This window comes from Camponotus floridanus, unplaced genomic scaffold, assembly GCF_003227725.1.
Source record: "Camponotus floridanus strain SB8 unplaced genomic scaffold, Cflo_v7.5 scaffold86, whole genome shotgun sequence".
Classification (NCBI taxonomy): domain Eukaryota; kingdom Metazoa; phylum Arthropoda; class Insecta; order Hymenoptera; family Formicidae; genus Camponotus; species Camponotus floridanus.
The window spans coordinates 407,167-431,326 of record NW_020229856.1 but is presented as its reverse complement, the minus strand read 5'-3'; the positions used below and the strand labels follow the sequence as shown (position 1 = coordinate 431,326).

The 24,160-nt window shown below is 31.1% G+C and overlaps 1 protein-coding gene and 1 long non-coding RNA gene across 15 annotated transcripts in view; one reads left to right on the top strand and one right to left on the bottom strand.

Moving 5' to 3' along the window:
• The window catches only part of LOC112639747, a 106,208-nt gene extending 87,132 nt beyond the window's left edge, over nucleotides 1-19,076 (bottom strand). The window contains exon 1 of the long non-coding RNA XR_003123653.1: nucleotides 18,782-19,076. This is a non-coding gene — a long non-coding RNA (uncharacterized LOC112639747). The remainder of the gene's footprint in view (nucleotides 1-18,781) is intronic.
• Nucleotides 1-24,160, top strand: part of LOC105252903 — a 179,950-nt gene that overhangs the window by 80,276 nt on the left and 75,514 nt on the right. For 12 of the 14 annotated variants that reach the window (XM_025414646.1, XM_025414657.1, XM_025414652.1 and 9 more), the window contains exons 4-8: nucleotides 15,074-15,405; nucleotides 21,221-21,247; nucleotides 22,029-22,200; nucleotides 22,562-22,772; nucleotides 23,110-23,305. In XM_025414646.1, coding sequence (XP_025270431.1) covers nucleotides 15,074-15,405; nucleotides 21,221-21,247; nucleotides 22,029-22,200; nucleotides 22,562-22,772; nucleotides 23,110-23,305 — 938 coding nt within the window. The remainder of the gene's footprint in view (nucleotides 1-15,073; nucleotides 15,406-21,220; nucleotides 21,248-22,028; nucleotides 22,201-22,561; nucleotides 22,773-23,109; nucleotides 23,306-24,160) is intronic. The other 2 variants (XM_025414645.1, XM_025414659.1) reach the window with 1 other exon arrangement.

The following is a 24,160-nucleotide window of genomic DNA, read 5'->3' as shown; positions in this document are numbered from 1 at the left end:
AAAATGAACATAATGTGAAATGAAACATACGAGATGTGATAACTTTTAAAAATTGATTAACGTTATTTTAAAATAAATTTTTTTTCCGGATGTTAACAAATATTTTTCACGCACAGATGAGATATTTTTTTAAAAATATTTAAAAGTATCTTTCACAAAAGCTTGCGATGCCGAATTCTTGAGAGAAGCAATGAATTTTCGGCGCTTGATGCACTTATCTATTTCAAACGGAATAGGTAAGTTGCACATAATCGCGTATACTCATTGTTAGACACGATACGTAAATCGGTTTACTATCGCCTAAAGGCTAGGCCAGTCGAATGTAATGTTATTACATGTTTCACACAGGCTTTATTACCGATATTGCTTTCGCTACATCGCTACATCGATTATTGATCCCTTTCGGTGTTAATATCTCGTCGCGTTCGGTTGATCGTTGACGTGTAACAAGATTAAAGCAGATAGAATCAAAGTAATAAACGCGAGCCTGCGGCTAATTGTACTTCAGCCGCGAAACGGTTACGTCATTGGTTAATCGTACGAGAAGCAAGGGAGAAATATACGTTACATACGTTGCTGCAGAGACAATCGCAGATATCTATCGGTTATTGCATCTTTGATACGAAATTTGTCTTCTCTGCATGTGTAGCGATTCGAAAACCACCAATTACAGCTCATTAGACAAATGATGTAATAATACAATCGAGCAAATAAGGTAGACACTCGCCAGCTGCCATATAATTAATTTTAGATAACGAATATATTTATATAATTAAATATGATAAAGGAGGATATAAGATGTAAGAGATGTGCGAGTTTTTAAATAATAAAATTATTTAATAATTTAATAATTTAATAATTTATTAAATTATTTAATACATATTTAGGTTCTTGCGAGTTTGCGTCATTTAATTCGCTCTTTTGCAAATTGCTCCAACAAGCTTCACATAACAGAAATAAAAATGATGTCTCTCTTTTATCTCTGGAATATCTTTTTTGCATGATTCCTTTGTACAGCAAGTGTCCAAAATGCGACAAGTCAAACATTCGATTAAATTAAAAATTGATGTGTCGCTCTTTCGCTCGTCGAAATCTTGGACTCGCAAAAGGACCGATCGATCGGATCGGACAGACGCTTCCTGTTTCATCGGTCATAGACCGGATGAGCTACGAAACCGAGACGAGAGAACGAGGCGCTTCCTGCTAGTTTGGGACTGCGAGCCTTGATGACGCCGACTTTGGATTCCATTCATATTCAAACGATATTTCATCCAAGACACACACGCCAAGTGGATAGTTCTCGTTTGAGCGAAGTCGATTCCCCTTTTGTCGGTGTTTTCCGGCGTAAAATCGATATGTCGATAGCATGCGCGTCTACGTTTTCGCGTGAGATATGTATATGTATGTACGTATGCGCGATTATTCCGTTAAGATATCTCTGCGGAGGAAACTTGGCTAATAAATATCTCGTTGGCGGAGGATATATGCCCGCGTTTTGTAGAAAATGTTGAGGATATTCATGAGGACGCGCGATACACTTTGCTTATGAAAGAGAGAGAGAAAGGGAGAGAACGAGTGTGCATGGCTTTAACAACGGTATATCAAAATAACGTCTATAGAGACGACATAGAAACTTACATCGGCGCTCCAATGTAATTAATAGATACATATTCCCTACCGTAATCCGCTCACAATATACGGGATATATAAATGACCAAAGTTCGTAACGTGGTTACACGTTTGTATGTTTCCAACTTTGTTACGTCAGTCGTCACGTATCGTAAAACAAATTACATGTGTGAATATTCGTTGCTAAAAAAAATTACATAATAGAATTTGATCGTGGAAAAAAGATCGTAATTATTAAAAGCTTATTTTTCGCACTTAAAATAGGATAAAAGCTACTATAGGTTGTCACAAATTAAATGCATTATTTATCCCGTATAATTACAATTTGCACGTTTAATAGTTGTATTATATATTTAAATTTGCATTCATACATGTGATATTATTTCACATTTAAATACGACCATCAGATCCCGTGTATATGTGTCCGCATTTCAATTATATAATATAAAATTCCTCACAGATGAGACATTTTAGTATAAAAGAGCGATTTTATTAGAATCGAATGCAGACGTAGTTATGATAAAAATCGTCATAAATGCATCGTTTCACTTTACGTTTCGTTTGGGAAATCATTGCACTCGAGAGACTCGAAAAAAAGCTTCCTGTTTTATCGTCTTTTTTTACCTGCGATTTTGACAGATGACTTCTTTCTCTATGTGCCACATATCTAACTAAATTTATTTTTTATGTCGTGTGTATTTTATCGATTCGCAATAACTGTGGGGTTATATTTGATTATAAATTGTTTCTTATTTTAATGAAATATTAAACGTTTAATCAGTTGGTCTATAAATAGTATAAATCTTGTGAAAAGTTGCAACTGCCGTTTCTTGTACAAGTCGATTTCAAGGTAGCACATTGTATTTGACTATTTGAAAGACAAACTGAGAAGAAGTGTCGTGCAGTAAGAAGCTTAAAAAGTTTCGGTTCCGAAACTTTTGGCGCGGACCCGTATTTTACACATTTGCACACAGTTCGCGGACAAAACTACTTATACACACATGTTCCATACAGTATTTTTTATCTTTTATAACGCGAAAACGTTTGCAAAGTTACAGTCTCAAGCAAGAGCGCCCGTATGTATTATTATAAATTTCCTGCTTCTCGCTCCCAGCGATTGTTCGAAGCGGGAAATGTCAAAATCTTGAGGAATCTGAAAAAATTGCCGAATAATTCACGTAATTTTGAAACTACAATCACTGCTTCTTCAAGCACAATATATAATCATAAATTTAATGTCTGTTCATTTTATCGTCCTCGCGTAAATTTTGTATAAAATTTTCAAAATAGTAAAAATATAAGAGTAGAGCCCCGTAAAAGTTAGAGAATAGGTCCGTAGATCTTTCTTTAGATAATCTTTGGGAATTTGATTGCTTCCCTATCCAACATAAAAAAATAGGAAATATCGCTGAAAAGGTTGAAAGAATGGATGAAGATGTCCAAATAAATATAAAGTTATGTGAGAGCCGCGTTTGTAAAATACCTTGAAAAGAGCCTCTCTCGAAAAACCTTCGACTCGAAGCTCACCGGCTAAATCCGCCGGCACGATACTATCTCGCAAACAGGCGAGTCGATAGCACACCTATATATATGTAATATATATGTATATGTGTGTGTCTGTATCTAGGTATGTGTCTGTGTGCAAGCGCACGTGCAAGCGACGGTCTCTCCTCCGCAAGCTGTTTTATACGCACGCAGTCCGAAAGTGATATAGATTTTTCGCTCCGCACGCACTCGATGGCGGGCAGAATGGCGCCTACACAAATACAAATATATATGTATGTACATATATATATATATATATATATATATATAACACGCACGAACGCACACGCCGTCCGACTAGCGGTATTCGCATAATCGATACGGAACAAGTGGAATTAAGGGAATAACGAATGCACCGTCCCAATATAGACTCTCGCTACGCTTTCGCCTTGCTAAAGACTCGCGTTCTCTACTATTCCGAACCTCTCTCGATTTCCTGCATCAAAGTAATTTGATTCTGTGCGACCAACGTCGTAAGATTCGAAAATTGTATCGGAAGTTTTAAAAGAGAAGAAAATCTCTGAACAATTTTCAAGTAAATTTTTAGGATCGAATCAAATATTGCTTTCTTTGAAATTATCTTTGAAATTTTATTGTATCTTTTTTAATAGAATTTATTATAATTAATATTAGAAATTAGATGCCTTCTGATTATTGAGACAGTGCAATTATTATTAATGGAGAATAGAAAGAAAGAACGGCTTGTTATTTATCTGTTTATTTTTTAAAAAGTGTACGAGTGGTCGTCTGGAGTTACTGATTCAACCTCGAACAATTAAGGAGAATTAACGCGCGCTACGCATTTAACTCTTTCGTTCGATGAACTTGTGCTCAAAGAAGCCGTACAATTTGAGAGTGCAAGTCTTTGGCAACTGACGCAGCGCGTGAAAGTGTTTATGGAGTACACAAGGGCATGCACTTTCTTTCATTTTATGCGATTCATCTCAAATAACTCATAAAATAAGTTTTCGTCAATTAATCTTTCGTTAAAAATAACTGGCATAAAATTTCTAGTACAACATCGAATGGAATAATTATAGCTATTTTTCGTAGACGAAAATTCTAGTATAAATATGCAAAGAAAATATCTAAAATATATATAAATATATTATCGCGACATTGAAATAAGATAAAAATAATGCCACAAAAATAGACTCTAAATAGAATATATATGTATGGAAATTGTTAAATAAAAATATTTTAAAATTGTAATGTTTCTACCTATTTGATATTGTATCATTTCACGAGTCAGAAATTGAATTAAATTTCAAATATTTGTTAAAAATATCGATATTGCAATCGATATTCAAATCGCATTTGACTTTCAATTTGTGGAAATGCATCAAAATTTATAAATTTGCCAAAATATAGTAAAACTAAGGAATGGAAATTTAATAGTTATATGAATAGTTTATAATTAATCAATGTAAGAGGAGAACAGATTGTAGCCGTAAAATTGGATGAAAGAGTCACGATTTCTAAATTATTACCAAATGCTTGAGATATTTCCAGCCAATCGATGATTACACGTCGAGACACATTATATGCACCGAGTTCATCGACCTTACATTAATAAAACGTGATGAATCTTTCTCGAAACAGGTTGCAGCGAAATTATGCAATGATATTTTTCATACCATTATTCATGTTTAATGTTAAATCAAATTTCTTTTTTTGTCTTTATTTTGATTATATTATGCAAAACAAAAATATTTTTATTACTTTAAGTAATATTTATTACATAAAATACAAAAGAATATCAATTTATAATATTTTAATCTGCTTTAAGATTTTCGTTATTTGATAGCTGCAATGTTAACTATAATTATTAGCATTCAATTATTTTGTATTTATTTTTTTGTTCAAATAAATAATTTTAGATTATTATTTTTCAAAATACATAACTAAATAATTTTTAATTAAGTGAAAGAGACTAAATTTAAAATTATTTTGTATGCCTATTTTATATATGTATTAAAGTTTGAAGCGCATTCTGTTTACGCAAATCTATCTTTTTATATGCTTCTTTTGTATTTTAAATAACGCATTTAATACTATGTAATAATTTACGGAATGAAAAATCACAAAATGAAATCTGAAAAAATATAAACTTTAAAACATCTTTTGTGATTGAATTTCTATGATAGAAAAAAGCGACTTTTGTTATTTTAAATCATTTTTATATTATACATCAAGGCATTAAATGTAAATATCGAAAACATCAGAAAAGCACATTTAGCGCTAAATGTATAAAGCACGTTTATAAATGTATAACTTCCAACATCTTTCTATCAAGCATTTTGCATTTTTTTCGCTATCCATCATTAAACTCTCAATACGTCTCGAGGGAGAAAAATCGAGAGAAAAAGAGAGATGCGCGCATTTATATTCTCAATACTTCCGAGATACGATATTCGCGTCGAGTGTCGGAAGGAGAAAAAGAGAGAGAGAGAGAGAGAGAAAGAGAGGGAAAGAACGATACAGAAGCGTTCTTTCGCGCGTATTTTTGGCCGACAATAATCGATAAGCGCCCTGCCCCAGAGTTGCTGAAATGCTATTGTCCTATCGTGTCAATAATTTCGCTTCGGCTAAGGACAGACGATACCTTTCTACCGGAATGTCGACAGAGGGATGCGAATATATCCGCAGGATTTATGAACATTTCAATCTCGCAAGCAAAACGTCTGTTTAAAATGAAGTAGCTCATGCTCCATAGGATGATGCATGTCGAACAAATTGGTTAAACTTTATGTACACGAAAGAGAAAGAAAGAGAATTTACATTTTAATTAAATTTTAGATTTTTTAATCTACACAATTTCAGATTTTAATAAGCCTTTTAACTATATAATTTTTACATTCTAATTAATTAAGTTGAGAAAAAATGAGACAATTTAATTCTTCTTTTCAACTTTTTTTTTAAATATTTTGGCGTATTAGATTTTTAAAAATCTAAATCGAAAATAAAAAAAATAATCAAAATATGCACTCAGTTTCTAAAGATTAAGAAATCTTTATATCTTTATATTGTGGAGTAATTATTAAGTAATAAAAAATAGCAAATCTAATTTTATACATATTTGGTAATTTACATACATATTCTTTTGGTAATTCTTAGCAAGTCTTATTGTAAACAAAAATTATTCCAAGATTATCAAAATATCATTTTTAATAGTATTATTCATAATGTTAAATAATATCATAATAAATATTTAATAATTTTGCTTGTATATCAAAAATATTACGGTGTGGATTAATTTGGATTTGGATTAGTTTGTCAAATAGAAAAGACTATCGATCAAAATTCTATTTGGGCGGAAAAAATATATATATTTTGTATTGTAGAATTTATATTGTAAAACACCAGCTGTGTTCGTTTGTCGATGTCACTTAATATAGAAAAATGATAAACAGAATTTACAAAAAACATATACACATATACATGCATTTACGCATTATAACTTGTGTAGATTTGCATATTCAAATTCGTAAAATTCAATATAAAATCTACATTAAAATCAGCTTTTTTGAAACAAATTTATATATATTTAAGGAATAAAAATAAATAATTTTATATAAAATTAACAATATTTTTTCGTAAATTTCTCTAAATATAAAATATGTAAATATAAAAAGCCTATCCAACTACTTTAGGATGTAAATCTTATTATATCTTCAATTATACTATTAATTTTGCAAACAATGTAAAAGTAAAAAATATATATTGAATATTCGCAAATACATATATTGAATAATCGCAATACATTTATATCTTTAAAGTAAACGAAATCATTTCAATTCTAGACACGAGGAAAACGATTGAATGACAAAACTATTATGTACTCTTTTCCCCCCACGGGAGAGAAAAACCCATTCGATTTCTAAATCGATTTTATCACCATTTCCACTTCTTTTTTTTGAGGGAAATTGCAAGTTAAATTAGATTGAAACATACAGGTATGATACATGGTATGCTTTTCGTATATTCTGACACGAATCATAATTCATTAGCTTATATACTTGATATTTGATAATTTCACACATGCCGACATTCTCCAAAAGATGAATACACCTTTGCACAAATATTTTGGTATAAAAATAATGAATGAGAATAATAAATAAGTATAGAATAAATTTCAACAAGTTATTAAATTGATATCGATCATGATTGATATTACTACTAAAAATTGATATAATTCTGGCTTTCCTGACGAACGATATCGAATACAATTATCATCATATCACATTACTTTTGAATATCAAGTATCAATGAACCGGTGAGAAATCACACACACACACACACACACACACACACACACACACACACACACACACACACACACATTCATGAATATCATATATCAAATTATTCCACACGTTTAGATCATTTGCGAAGGCATGCGTTATCAAAATGATATTTCATATCTCATTATATACGAGATGCTCATTATATACGTCATTATTATACGAGATGCTATAATTTCTGATCCTGAATTCTTTTTCATTCTCTTACATGTTATATTTAAAAGAAAATTTATCATAAAAATCTAAAAAAATTATCTTTGAAAAGATTGTATAATTATTTCTTTATTTCTCAATTTCGTGTCCAAAGTTCTGCTTGTGACACATTGTTTGTGACACATTATCAATTTTCGTCGACGACAACCTTTTACAAGCCTCGGTCTTGTTTTCGTCAGCAAGATTAATACGTGACGCCCGCATCCATATGGTCACGATTTTTTATAATGACTCATTGTCGTTATTAGAGCCCGCAACATCTTTTCGGTTTCGTCTGCCTTCTCTTCTTATAGAGATTTTAATCTCCGATATCGCTCGTGACTCGTTTCGTTTTCCATAGGCTTCTCTTTGTTCACGGTCACGATTTCGCAGGGATGAACATTGCAACAGAGTTAAAATCCGATGACGCGTTACCGAGCCGCCGTTATACGAATCATCGAACCGCAGGATCTCTCGTGTCCGGGTTCGAAATTCATCTCTATTTCGCCAAGGCAAAAATACATGTACGATTTCCTATCGATGCAATCTCTAATTGGTGGCTTCGACCGCGCAGCGAAGTTTCTAATATCATTTATAACCGATTTCTGCTGATTAATCAAATTTTCTTTTTATCTATCTATATAGATTTTTATATAAAATGACCCGTTCGCTCTGCTATATCAAAATCGGGAGAATAAATCTTTAAAACTATTTCGAGAGAAAAAACGCAATATTATTATCTCATGCATTGTAATAAAAATTTACACGAAACACAATAACATAAAATTTTATCTAATTAACAAGTTAGTCATTAGTACTAATCGTTAATTAGTTAATAATATTTATTTTTGAATATATTTATATTTTAGTTATATAAAGAAAAAAAATTAACTAATGTTTTTTTAATAGCGTGTTATTCTTGTTTCATAATTTCCTGTGATCACGTAACACGATTAAAAATTGTTTTTAATTTATTAAATGAAAACTGTATTTTCTCATTTCACATTTACACAAGAAATAAAATATATATCCATATTATAGCTGATACTATTTAATCTGTTAAATGACGGGGAATCAATTAAACGGTTCAGATGATTAAAGTTCGCTGACGTTAGCAAAACCGGACCAGTTAGGGACCATTTATCAGCTGATTAACGACGAATTCCTAATCATAATTAAAGTGCGAGGAATTTTAACTAGCCTTTTTTCGAGCGACGACTATTTAAATGCGCGTCGCATTCACGTATGTGACTGTAAAAGAACGTTAAATGAGGGCAATTAAAACATGTATTTTGTTAATTTTGTTTTAAAACGCAATAGTTTTATATAGGGGAATGGGAAACGCTTTCTTCGCAAAACGTAGCACGCTCTCCTGGTCGTACGGGATATTATGCAAAAACACGGTGCAACAGATGGTGAGCGGAGGTCAGAGAACTGGATGCACTTCACGTGACATTAGCTACGATAAGCAGGTCCGTCACGGCAATTGAAATCGATCGCCTTTTGCCGAAGCACATGTATAATGCAATCTTAATCATATGGCATTGCGGTAAGCGGTCATCCAGGAATGCGCTTCGATGTCGATCGCCCCTCCTTCGTTAAGCCACATCAGAATGTCGTAATTGATACGATTCGTAATCGTAACTCGTGGCCTCCATCTCTCTCTCGTTCGTATCACGACGATTGTTAGCGTCAGCGAATTCCAAACCGACGACGATAATATCTATATAAGCATATTTTCTCTCTTGCATTCAAATGTTGAAAGATTAATTGAATGAATACTCTATTTGTTTATTTTGTTTAAAAGTAAATTTTTCAAAATCACACATATTATCAAGAAAATATAAAATATTGCGCGCTATAAAAAGGGATGTTTATTACATTGATAATGTAAGATTCAATATTCATTTGGAAAAATTATTCATTCTGTAATTAATGAGCTTGATTTGCATAATCATTGGTTTACCGCTAATCTAGCATGATAAAATACAGCAAAGTATAAAATTTACATCACACTCGCTTCAATTATCGCCTCTCAGCTATGTATTTTCTTCATTGGTATATCGATTTGATCTATTTTCACGCTCGGGGCACGCAGCGGATAGAAACGGGGTCGTAGAACCTAAGTATCTCACCGACAGTGTAGCTAGTAAGGTCGCCATGATAAGCTCGAGATTCAATCTTAACAATGCTATCTCAAAGCAGCGACATGGTCACTTGTGTTAATAAAAGATAACTATTTAATTTATCAATTATTAATTCATATTTAATTATTAAAATGAATATAAAATTAAAGCGTTAAATTAACCGCTAAATTAAAATATTTTAAAATAACAAATACCCTCCATACTTCTACAAATACCCTATCAATTTTAATATGTGTTAAAATAAGAAATACAAGAATAAAAGCAAAAATCTTGTTTAAAAAATTTAATCAATTTTAAAAAATGTAATAGATTACCTTCAAATTTTTTAAATATATATATTAAACATTTACTTATAATTGAATCAATGAAATTTCTTATTTCCTCTGATTTTCCTGAAATTATCTGTCTTGAAAAGTTCAAGAAATAATAAAACTCTGCCATTGACGAATAAATTATTTTTCCTCGCAACCGGAAAAGACGTGCTTCGGATGAATATACAAAGGTAGCATAACTATAATGGTTTATAACGATATTAGCATATCGCAACTATATTTGCCACGATAGCTTTACAAATCGATCGTTTCTGCAGCCGCGCATGAAACAATCTCCGTCACATCTTCGAGCGTAACTAACGTTTATTGGTTCTCATTAAAGGCACTTGATTCTCAATTGCCTCGTCTTGCCTTCCAGTTATCTAGGTAAATGTGTGCGATACACACGCACAAGTAAATATTATATAATAAATATGAATAATTCAAAAGTAGTTACGCATCAAAAAAATATAAAAGCTTACGTCGCTCGATTAAAATTGTTATTTTTGTTACATTTAAATTGTTATATTTTTCTTATATTTAAATTGCTATATTTAAATTGTTATATTAAATTATTATATTAATTATTGATATATTAAATTGTTATATTTAAATTATATTTTCGTGCTTCTATTTTCCATTATCTTTAAATATCTTGTTTCATCCGAAACGTCAGCGCTATCTTACTGCTCCGTATTGTATGCACGTTCGAGGGAAATCGGAACGGCGTTGATACGAGGCAGCTAAACACAGGTATGTTCTTATTATATACATATATATATATAACATACGCGTACACGGAAAATCTTATCTGCGGATTATCGAATTTCCGAACGTTAGATTAGATTTCTCGACGACCGCGCACGCTCGGCTCTATGCCGGTTTCTGAAAATAAACGCGTATGATACCGTCATCGTCGCCAGTACTCCACCCGTTATATATAACATATAGCGGCTTCGACATGTACACAGAGTTTATGTACAGTGTATATAGAGTGACGTGAGTACACGCAATTTCGTGGAGGAGATTTATTAAATTATCGAAATTGTTTCATAGTTAGATGGAATGTGACTTAAAATAAACTGGATGGAAGGATAGAATCTTTGGCAGATTTGGAACAAATTTTTCTATAATGAAAACGTCAATAGGTCAGTTTTTCAGTTTTCAATATTACTATCCAATATTATTATCTAATTAAAATAAAATTTAAAATTTGAAATTTATTATAAATTAAAGGAAGATTCAATGGTATTAATATAAAAGTTGGCTTCTATAATATGATTCATAAAATAATCAATATTTTAATTCAGTTTTATTTTTGTAATTATTCTCCATTTGAAAATTTTTGAAATTTTGTATTATTGCTTATTATAAGGGATCCGTTCAAATCTATAAAAAATTAATTATGTCGACCATTATTAATACTGATAATTAATAATCATTGTGAAATTTTACATTTTGTCGATATTTTAAATTCCGCAATATTTGCAGAATTTCAAATCTAAATTATTTAGATAAAATATTGCATAGATTATTCTTTATAATTTTTCGTACATCTCGTTTACGTGATTTTTCTCGGCACTCGTAGAAATCGCGCTTCTCGAAATAATTTTTCGCAATTTATCGAGGGCATCTATTTGTGTCCTCGTCTAGAGGAACGTCTATCATATTGATATGATAGATGACATTTTAATAAATACTAATATCGAACACGTCTCATGCTGACTAATATTACCGTTAAACATAAAATCACATAATATGACACACTATATTGAAAAAAATAGTTAAATGGACATATTTAATTAATTAGACTTGCTAAAATTTTTTTGCAAGTTGAAATAAAATAAATACGTATGTTTATTATCATTTTTCGATTTAAAAGCTGTCTGAAAAATCGCTAGGTTGCACTGTAAAACATGTAAATATTATATGTTGAATGGCATCGTATGATACAAGTCGAGATGATTTTTCGTTGACAATAATCGTCTTATAACGTCGCGAAATTGTATGTTTTGCATTTTCATATTAGTTGCTTGTTGAAAATTTCAAAGCGGTTCGCCAAAGTTTAGAGTATAGTTTACTCACGTTGCCAATTACAAGTGTCGCATAAACTCCTTTATTGTGGAAACTTGAGCGGCTTATTGTCGCAAACTACGCACGTAACCCCGATATTACTTGCAGCTAATTTTCGCACACATACAGTCTACTATTAATCAAGTTATTTTGACGATTAATGAGAGACTTCACTATCGTCTTATTATATTTACTTTATTGTACCTTGACATTGATATCCGATGGATTTAAAATTTTATACGACAAACAATAATGGCGCGAATCTATTCACAAAATTTTAAAGGTAATGTTAAGGATGTTTTGTACCTATTTTCAAAATATTGAGAATTTAATGAAAATTGTACAGAATGTCCTTACATATGTTTAGAATCTTCGGTACAATTTTTAAATCGATTTACTAAAGCGTTCACAAATTATAAGGATTTTAATTTGCACCGAATTAACATGTGTTCTTATGGGAAACATATAACCACGTCGATTCAAGTGACAAAAACATGTGGAAATAATATTCAGAATTTGTTTAAAATTTGCAAAAGTTTAGATACAGAGGAAATATTTGGTCAAATAATATTATACAAGTACTAACTGGTTAAAAAGATATTAAATATAATTCAATGAAGTTAGCCATATATCTGTCACAAGGCAAAATTCTCTGCCAAAAGTTAATTATTTCGATAAACAAAATTCGGAATATTTCAGTAAAAACGTAATAAATATTAAAAAATACATCTCTGCACTGTAGTTAAGATCAAATTGTAATATTCCACACAATTTCTCATATTCAAAGTACACCAAAAGTGGAAATATTCGTCAATATTGATTTTTAGCTACTTTTTGTTGGGATTGTACATACAAAACATCCTTAATTAACGATTAAATGACAAATTTTAACCTCCTTGATTGACGATTTATAATATGCGTATTGCGCTATATTTCAATTTTCGCGAATTTAATTATAGAATTTAAACTCGCTTCCGCTCTAAGCTTCTATTTCCTGTGAATTCTCTCAATTTCGAAATCACATAGTATATTGACACGTAGACGTACATACACAGTCAACCTATACACATATTTGCTCGGTTTCAAATTCGTCATTTATCGCATAATGAAACGGCACATCGCGGAAACTCGGATCGTTGAAGACTCGAAGCCGAGAAAGAGCAAACTTCCGTGTTTGCTTTATTTTTCAGAGATCTTTCAGCAGCAGAACCGTCACGTGTGTTACGCGCTAAAATCTCGTAAAAATCGCAAACGTTCGTCTTTTCGAGCGGACGAGTCGGGCACGAGTCGATGCGACGTAATGCTTTACGACATACATTTGTCAGATAGCAATTTGACGTTTGCGCGGAACGGCCATTTTGGCGCAACACCGAAATGCGCGACGTTTGGCCACCTACGCGAGGTATGGCGCCGCTATGACGCATGTAGTTTCGTCGGAATTCGAATCTCGTCATTAATTGGACGACGGCTCTCTCGGTTCGCCATTCTGACCCATTTTCTCTCAAACTCCCGTCCAGATTCCGCGCCGAAACTTTCGGCGTCGTTAAGCTTCGCCACGTGGACTATTCGCCGAGATTGATTGTGACCCGGAGAAGTAGGCTCGTTTAGAGAGGGTACGGGCCGGTATTCATCAGCGAGTTTGTATTTCATTAAGTCGAGAACAACGGGAGTAAACAGGGGATAGAGCGCGACGCTTTTGTAATCCGGAAGTGAACCTATCTTGTATGCACGCGTATACTATTCTATTCACTCGAGGACATTCACAGTCGTGTCCCTGACAATGACCCGTGCAATTATGCGAATTCGACATATACGTACATATGCGGCGGGATTAATTTTTCTTTAAACAGAAAATAATAAAATAATACTAAATCTGGATCCAAAGCTCCATCAAATGTCAAGAGTAAAATATATATCGAGCAAGAAAAAAAATATTAGTAATTAAAAAATAACAATAAATATTAACAATTAATAAAAAGTAATTAAATTTGGAGCGAAACAGCCGAGAAATCTATCTCGGATTCCTATTTAAGGTGTAACCGCAGGTACTATTACTTTAACGCGCAACCTTGCTCTTCCTCGTTTTTCTCGCTGCGATGAAAGATAATTAAGCAAGCTCTCCCATGTGTATGTATATACACGCACGTGTCACTATTTCCGGCCACTTCCGCGAACGCGTTATTCTCGGTTATATACGCTTTGTGCGGTACTTTCTGCCAAATGGGTCGGCAGGCTATTTACCTCGATACTTCATCGGGGACGAGAATTTATTAATAGAAGTCGCAAACCGTGCCTTACCATCCGCAAAACTTTGTTTTATCTTTTTTTATAATGTTTCTTTCATGATAAATTTGTACGAGTAAAGTATAGTTTGCCAGCATTTAATGGAGACACTTTCTGAAAAATTACAATAAATTTTCAACAAGAAATAACGATTAAGTTTGAGAAAACAGCTAATCGTGCCTCGCAGTTTTTGAATTTTTAATTATAGAATTGCGGCCTCAAAAATGCTCCACCATATATTTATTAAAAAAAATCTGGCTAAAGCTACAAGCAAAATGAATATTGAAAAAATCTAGCTAAAGCTATGAACAAAATGGATATTTTTATATTTAAATATATTTTGTCATGCTATAGTTCGTGATACGTTTCGAAAAAAATTTCAAGAAATTGTTGAATTTCGAGAAATATAGAAATATATAAATTCAATTAAATTTAAATTAATCAAAAATTAACAGAGAATATTATTAATAAGATGCACGATGTAAACCGGAGAAAGATGCAAAATGTTTAATTATTTCGATCGCTCGAAGGTCGATAAAACGATTTGCTAATTAATAACATTGCTAATTAAAAACATTTCTGATTTCAGGTGGATCCGTCAGGGGGGAGGTTGACTCCGGTTCGAACGAACTCACACCTGGCAGACGGGCAGGCAGTGGTGGCGGTGGTGGCAGCGTCGGCAGTGGCGTCTTGGGGGTCGGCGGTGCCGGGGGTGGCTCGGGGAGCCGGGGCTCCTCCGGTGGTGGCCGCTCGAGGGACGAGCCTAGAAGGCACACCCTCGGCGGCGATCATCAACCGTCCCTTCATCATCAGCAATTCAACGCGGCGCAGCAACTGCACCCCCTACACCCGCATCATTTGCCGCCACCACACGGCCAATACGGCACCCCGCCATCACGGCACACCACCATGGATCTCGAGGTGAATCTTTACTCGCGCAACATGTAAATACCCATATATTTCATTGTTTGCGATGGTCTTTCGTAATCTCGATTTGTTTCCTTCCTCCTATCCTTCGACATTTATTCTATGAATGTAGAATCTCGATCAATTTGTGCCATAATTAGATATTACGTAACTATATTAATTATTTTGAATGATTTAAATGAGAATCAATAATAAATTAATTATATACTTAATTTACTTAATTATATACCTAATGGATATTTAAAATAATTAAATGAATGCTAAAAATAATTGAATTTATAATAATAATTAAATGTAAAATTATTATCAGCTATTAATCGGTACATAATTTCTTTCATTATTATTAATTCAATTTATCACATTAATATATTATTTTATTGGTACTAATAAAAACAATTATATAAGTATGCGCGTGCAGCATAATTTATAATTTATAAACTATTTTAATTAAATAATTCTATATTTTCTTGTGTTATCTTTTGCACGATATTCACAATTCGAATCTTTAATTGCCTAAAATAGTGCCAGTTCTCTTCAATTCAAAGTATCGAGATTTTACTGTATCTCCTAAATTGTGACAGACTCTAAATACTTAACTTCCTTTTTCTTCGATTGTGGTATGTATTTTTCTTTTGTGTGATTTCTATACTAGACTTTTAAGCTTTCTGTTTCCATATTTTTTGAGAATTTTATCTCTCTACATTTATCATGTTTACTTCATTTCTACTTGTTTATTTGTTTCTAATATAAGTAAAAAAAGTTTTATCTTTACAATTTCTATATTTATCTACATGTCAAAATTTTCATAAACAAAATTTATCTCCTTCTTTTTATATTTAATATTGGGGATATTTGGAATTTTTGATGAATAACTGAACATTTTCTTTATCGCAATATGATGGTTTAATATCGTATATGATTCGATGGATAAATGAATAATTGATGGATACGTAATATTCAAGCTCTTTTTTCACAGTTTTCTATAAAATCAAAAAAGAAAAGAAAAAAATTTCAAATTTATCTTTTAGGAAATATTAAAAATTGTTGTCTTACAATTCACATTTACATAAATTACTCATTATCATGACATCAAGTATTACTATCGTGCATTTTATGATTTAATTTAATTTTATTATAATATATATAAAATAAATTAGAAAAAAACTAGAAATGGCATTTTATTGCCACATATCTCTATTTTCCCTTCATATTTCCAACAATTTACACGATAAATGATATTCGTGATAAGTGTTAAACTTTAAATTCGCTTGCTTTTCCCAATGGCATTGTAATATAAAATATGCAACCGATTGTGCTATAATAATTAATATTATTTTAGAACAATGAACATTTCAAAATCACATCGAGGATTAAAATCCACCTATTATTCTTTTTAATCTTTTATGAAATAAAATAATATTACCTAAAAAATTTATTATTTGTAAATATAAAATTCATATTATATTTTTGTAGTCAACTTTAATTATTCTGATAAAAAATGAATTATAACGTTGAACAAGACAATAGAAAATGTTCTGTTATTCAATTTTATATGCAGTGATGCGTTTGGTTTGCAACTATTTTCGCATTTAAGAGTGGAGAACAGAATAACATTTCGAAATAAAAATGTATACGCATTTTCATTTCGAAAATATTTTATTCAAAAACTGGTATCGATTAACTATTTGTTTTAATATATAAATACCTACATGTAATTGTTTACTCTTCAACTGAAAATTCTCTTCTCCCACAAGTCATCTCTTTTTCCTTTAAAAAAAAAAAATAAGTAAAATTTTGTTTAACTTGGAAATATATATTTATCTTATGATTTATATAACATGCTATAACCAGCATAAATTTAAAAAATGTATTAATTAAAATAACAATAATTTACATAATTGAAATTTTCATAATTGATGACTACGGGAGCTTATGTATATATGTATATAAATTATCGCAAAGCTTTCACGAAATATGTCATGCATCCCGATGCTGTTAAATTTGATAATAGATAAAAGATTCATTTGCGTATCGCAACACATTGCCTATTATATTAATTATCAGAGAATATTGTTAATCAAATATAATCCGTACATGCGACGTATAATATGACAATATTATTATACCGTGTTATTAATATTTAGCATATAAAGTTTGCCTACGCAATAAGTTCACAGATTAAAAAAAGAGCATTTATATCTATTGAATTATCGAGCGAAGAATCTATTTCAGGCGGTTATCATTTTACGCGATCGATTTTTTAAATTTTCTGAACCTATCGCATTTACCGGAGAGAGATGATGAATACGGTATTATTGAAATACTTTTCCGGAGCTTTAACGTATAGTATGCGGTCAAGAACCGCCGTAATGAGGGAAGCAGTTAATTAATTATCATCCACTTGCACATCTTCATTTCTTGCGTTCATTCCCGATAATTGAAATTTCCGCGACATACCGAACCGAAACGATAGTCTCTTGACATTTCTCAGATTTCTATCTATTTTAATTATCTAGATGTTCAAGCTTTTAAAAGTTGCTGATAGTTATGTAAACTTTTTATATATTTCATCTTTAAAATGTCCAAATATCATAGACATCTAATATAAATATATTCCATATATTTCCATATATTTTTTTTGTGTAAATAAAATTTAAGAAAATAAATTAAAAAGACATAATTTTTATATAAGTATATATGATCTATTAACAATATTTAAAAAAAAAATATATATATATATATATTTTAAATATTTATATATATATATATTTTTTTTTTAAATATTGTTAGTAGATTATATATTTATATATATATATATATATATATATATATATATAATAAATATATATTAAAAAAACTTCTATATTTAAAATAAATAATTATATTTTGTTCATTGGAGAGATTATCGGTATATCTAATATCTTTTTAAATCCAGATAAATTTAATTTAATATTCTTTCAAATCAAATCTAAAGCCTCGTCTACAATGAATCGCAAGTCGCAAGTTCGTAAGTAAATTGACCAACTACAATTGATTATTCTGATAAATAAGAGATAGTGATTGGTCCATTTGCTTACGACTTGCGATCCATCGATTGTAAACGAGTTTTAATACTTTTTTTAAATATAGACATTTTCTTACTTAATTTAGTCAAAAAAATAAATTCATAATCGTTACAGTTTGTTTCATTATTGGCCTGATACTCACTTATGACTTTAAATTTACAGAAAAATATATTTTTTTCACACACTGACGATATTGGTCAAATTAAATATGAAATTTCGGAAATTTATAACAGTTGGCTCGAGAAACACACTATGTCGAGTCTCATGCATATTTTCGTGCAAGTAAACTTTGTAAATGTACTCACCATTTATTCTAATCGCAGATGTATTATCCTCGAGCGTCATTGATTGCAGTTGCCCACTAAACTTTGCGCTCCAAAGATCCAAAGATCGTGGGATTCGTGTCAGATGAATGTCGTACGATCGATTAGCTCTCGACGTGCGGTTATGGAGCATCCTCGGGCTTGTCTTTGTGGTTCGTAGGAAATAATCGAATCGGGCGCGCACAGCTGGTGCACATTCGAGATAACGAGCGTTCGCCGATTCTGCTCTATTAAAGCTCGTATTCATCGTGACACGACGCGAAAAATAGAATTGTATTCCCGATCGCGAAATTACGTCGCTCGAAATAATTACACCACACGCGCCACCGCGGCTCGAAAGGTACTGACTCGTGACGCATCACTTTTTTTGCGCGCATTCTTGTTCGAACTTTTTTCGCCGCGCGAAATACAAACAGAGCGACTGTGTATAGGACTATATATAAGTGTATAAATAATTTTGTAAAAAATGAATCAAATGTATCTCCAAGAATTTAAAAAAGATTAAGAATAGTATTTTTTTTTCATAAACCTTTATGTATATTTGAAAGCGTATATGAAAAACTGAATTAAAAAGTATATATAAAATAACAATTATAGCTATCAATATCATTGACCAAAATATTAATGTTAAATTTTACACAAATTTTAATAAATGTTTTTACTAACGAAAGACAAAACTATGATAAATTATATATTTTCTTCCAATATCATACAATACAATTGAGAAAATTTCTTTATGAAAAAGATATATATATATAAATATAAATTATATATATAAAATATAATAAATAAATATATATAAATATATAATAAATATAAATTATATATACAAATATAAATATATAAATATATATACATATATAAATTGTTATTCATGAAAAAGAGAGAGAGATTTCTTGCTATTAATTGATCAATGACAACGCGAGATGGCGGAATTCAAGCCGTGGGATGGCGCTTCGCGTTCTAGTTTTTTTATGGAGTTTATGGCATAAGAAGTATACGAGGGCGCGCAGTTATTTGTGACGTCAAAACGCTTGTGTTACGGATAGTCGTGCGGAATATCGAAGAGACGAAATCAATCGATAGCTATGGTCACAATTATACTTTACGGTATGTATTTCACAAGTTACGATTATAAGAATTACATGTATTATATCGTCTGAATTTTAAATTACAGAGAAACTAAATATCACTTGCGATTAATCGTAAAGTATCGAGGAAAATGGCGGCGGAGGGAAGGCGGGGGAGATCGTCTCGCGTAGATATATCAGCGAATATATTTCACGTATTATGTTCGTAGATATATGTGCATAAAACCGCGGAATTTTTCGGCGCGTAACGCTCTTTCTTTTCCGCTCTGTCGCTTTGTTTACATTCGCGCGGCGAGGCTGGAGCAAGAATGCGGGCAAAAAACGGCGCGAGCGCTACGTCACGAGCGCCTACGTCACGAGTCAGTACTTTCCAAACCGCGGTCGCGAGTGGTGGGAGTAACGCTAAGCGCAATCGTTATCAATTTCTACAATTACTAGTGCGTGCGATTAATTGTTTCCCTCGCTTATCATTCGATCTTAAATTGCCGTAAATTCTGTTCGCGTAATATTAACGGGAAATGTGTGTACGATTAAAAATATGAATGGAAAATATCCGATTATTTATTCAAATTTACTTTTTCCAATACAATTATTATTAATTACTTTTACATGTAATATTTTTTACTAAAGTAGAGCAATATTAAACGCTTCTCGTGCATTTAAATATATATTATAATCTAAATGTATTAAATTTGTAAATATCATATATTATATGTTATTTACATATATTATATTTATTGGTTATATATTACATTTAGTCATACATTTGCTAATTAAAGTTCCGAATGAAAATACACACGATCGATAAAAGACTTTATATCTCTATATATATATATTATACTTCTTTCTAATTCTTTTTAAATTATCACGTCGTTTCCACAAATTGTAAAAAAGAGAATAATGATATTCCAAGATATGAGAGTAATTATAAAATGTATAATATTTTGTTGGAAATATTGCGTTATCGTGAAAGCTTCTACAATTTGAAGAAAAAGCAAAGAAAGAAAGAAAGAGAGAGAAAATGAAAGAAAAACGTTCATCTCATTTTCATTCAACTAGCAGAAAGTTGACGTTTATGTTGTTTTGTGGCTATAATTACGCTTGATTATATGATTGATCTGTCAATTAAGAACAGTTTGATCCTCAGAATGATATGGTATTTCTCTCTCTCCTCCCTCTCTCTTTCTTTTTCTCTTTGTTCGAAACAATCGTTTTTCCATTCATCTTTTTTTCTAATCCCTTTCTATTCCGCGACACATATTACACATCTCTAACTAGTTTTTACTTTGTGTGTGTGTTCCCGTGTGTTCCCGCCGTGTGCCACTGACAGATGGGGACCAAGTCTCGCCAGAGAAAGGTAATTTTCGAATTTTCATACTTTTTACATAAGATTGCCTGTGCAATCAATTTCTTTTTTTCCGTCAACATGCATGTCGGCATGCTGACATGATCGTTTTTCTCTGAGTGGCATTTAATTCTCGATTCTACCATGTGTCTTTAATTGTTCGCTTGGAAAATGTTTCTGTGAATACGTTTACAGTAGCAGGTAATATTAAAATTCCGAATAATATAACAGAGTTACTCATTGAGATAAGTTGCGTCGAGCATACGACGAGATTTTTTTAAATTTAATTTATAAGCAGAAGCTTTTATTTTGATACAATTTAATTAAATGCTGCAGTTATAGTTTGCTACAATAATTTAATTAAATGCTGCAGTTATAGTTTGCTACAATAATTTTCTGCTGTATAAAGTCGTAATAACAAAATATTATAAAACATGCATTAAATTTATTATATTGTTATTATATTTGTTGTGCTAGTTTTTATTATTGTTAACACGTATAAAACACGTATTAAATTTATATTTATCTAATTCATTTAAACATTTATCAATTATATAATTATTGATTTGTATATAGTTAAATATATAGTTAAAATCTTAATAAATATAAATAATGATAAATTTGTATTATAATTTATCCATATATAATTAGATATATACGGACTTGCTATTTTTAAACATCTGAAATAAATAATTTAATTTTTTTTTATAAATGCCACTAATGAGCAATTCGTCATATACTCTCGGATGGCCCATAATTTGCATGAAGTCTTATCAAATTTATATGCTTTTAGTCGCCTCTTCCGCGCGGGTATCCGCCCCCATCTTCGACGATGCTCTTCGATGACGACCCGGGCATTATGTCCGAGGTGGAAACCTCTAGCACAGGATTTCGACGAGGTGGCAAGCAAAGGAGCAGCTTGCCTGTTGTACGAACGCCCAGCAAGACTTTGGAGCGACCACTAGGTAATACACAAAGCATAATTAAATGCAAATAAATATAGACGAAAACGATAATAATGAATCAATACTGATTCACTAAAAGTTATATTATTATACATTTCTTAATACGTGTAAAGTCTTACTGGAAAAATTGAGCAAAAGATATCAATGTTTTAATAAAATTAATAAGTGATAAAAAAACAGTTTCTTTTTCTGTAGCATAAATTTATTTTTAATTAAGTAAAGTGTTAACTAAAATGTGTAATTACGATAGTTTTATCAGATAGTTGCTCTTTTTGTGCATTTATATTAATAGTTTTAAAATATTTTACGTATTGTTGAATTTTTATTGCGATTTTGCTGACAAAACAATGCATTTCTGTATGCGGTTCCCTAGGACTGGTGTTCCTACAGTACAGGAACGAGACGAAGAGGGCATTGCTACCGAACGAGATCACCAGTATAGACACGGTCAAGGCCCTTTTTGTTAGAAGCTTTCCAAAACAACTCACTATGGAATACCTAGACAGTCCCCACGTAAAGGTTTATATACACGACAGCAACAAGGATATGTTCTACGAACTCGAAGATCTAAGGTACAATATTCTTCTGCGATTATAAATATCTTTCTTTTTATTTTAATAATCCAATATTTTATTTTAAATAAAATATTTTATTATTATATTATTCTTTCTTGCTTGTTTTTGTACAATAATTAAAAATTTTAAATATTTAATTATATGATAAAATTAAATAATTATTCGATATTCTAAAGACATCATAATTCAAATTAATTTAATTTTTTTTATAATAACAAAAATTGATAAATAATAATTATTTATATAATGAATAATTATTTTAAAAACAACTAATTTCAATAAAGGATTTTTATTGCAACGTAATATAAATGATTCTAATTGTTTTGATTTTTAGATCGCATCTGAGAGACATCAGGGATCGCAGCGTTTTGAGACTTTTCGAGAGCGCCGACGGAGTGACAGGAATGCCGGGACCCTTGGGAGTACCAGGAGGTGGCGGCGGTTTACCGCCCCATTGGGAAGATCAGAGCTACTTCAGCGAACCAGAATTCGACAGCGAATATCAGCATCAGCACATTCACAAGAGCAAGGTAAGTGCACGTTTATGAGGTTTCGTCTTTAATCTATCGCTTGCACATTCTCTTTTCTTGGAGAAGAAATGGTAAGACGTTTTTACTTGACAGAGTGTGCTATTACGTAATATTGCATTTGAAAAATACTTATTTTTTCATCGTGTGAATCCCTGAGCATTCGGCAAATGTCTTAAAAAATTTTTGAATATTCAAAATTAATATAAATATAAAATATATATGTAATAAAATTATAAAATAGAGACGAAATCTCAGAATAACAATAATAACTATATTAATATCGTACAGTATGCGAGATACGATCAAACAAAAATTTCCAAATGTTAAGAAATATATCGTCTTATGTTAAAAAATTGACTCATAAAGATGAATCAAATGGAACATAATACAACGATTCATAAAATTTTATTCGACACACACACGTGCAAAACATCCATAAGGCTATAAGTCTTGAGCTTAAACCAAGACGTCGCCGATCGATCAAGACGGTTTCCGTCATGCAATTAAATTCTCCTTTGTCATCCGAGGTCAATCGATCAACACGCACTTTAAACCGCAATGAGTATTATGTTAAAAACAATTTTTATTATTCATGATCTCTTTTCCAAACTCATAAGCTAATATTTATTCTATTTACGCCGAATATGTATACATTCATAATATAATTTTTTTAAATTAAATTCTATATATATTTTTATATATATATATTTTTACATGAATTATCTTATTTCATTAGAGAAGTTTTTGGTCACATGTAATAGTATTAGCAAAAATTTTAGTCATTTTTTAATTAGTCTTAAAAATTTGAAATTATTTTACTTTATATTACATTATTGCATATATTTAAATAATGCA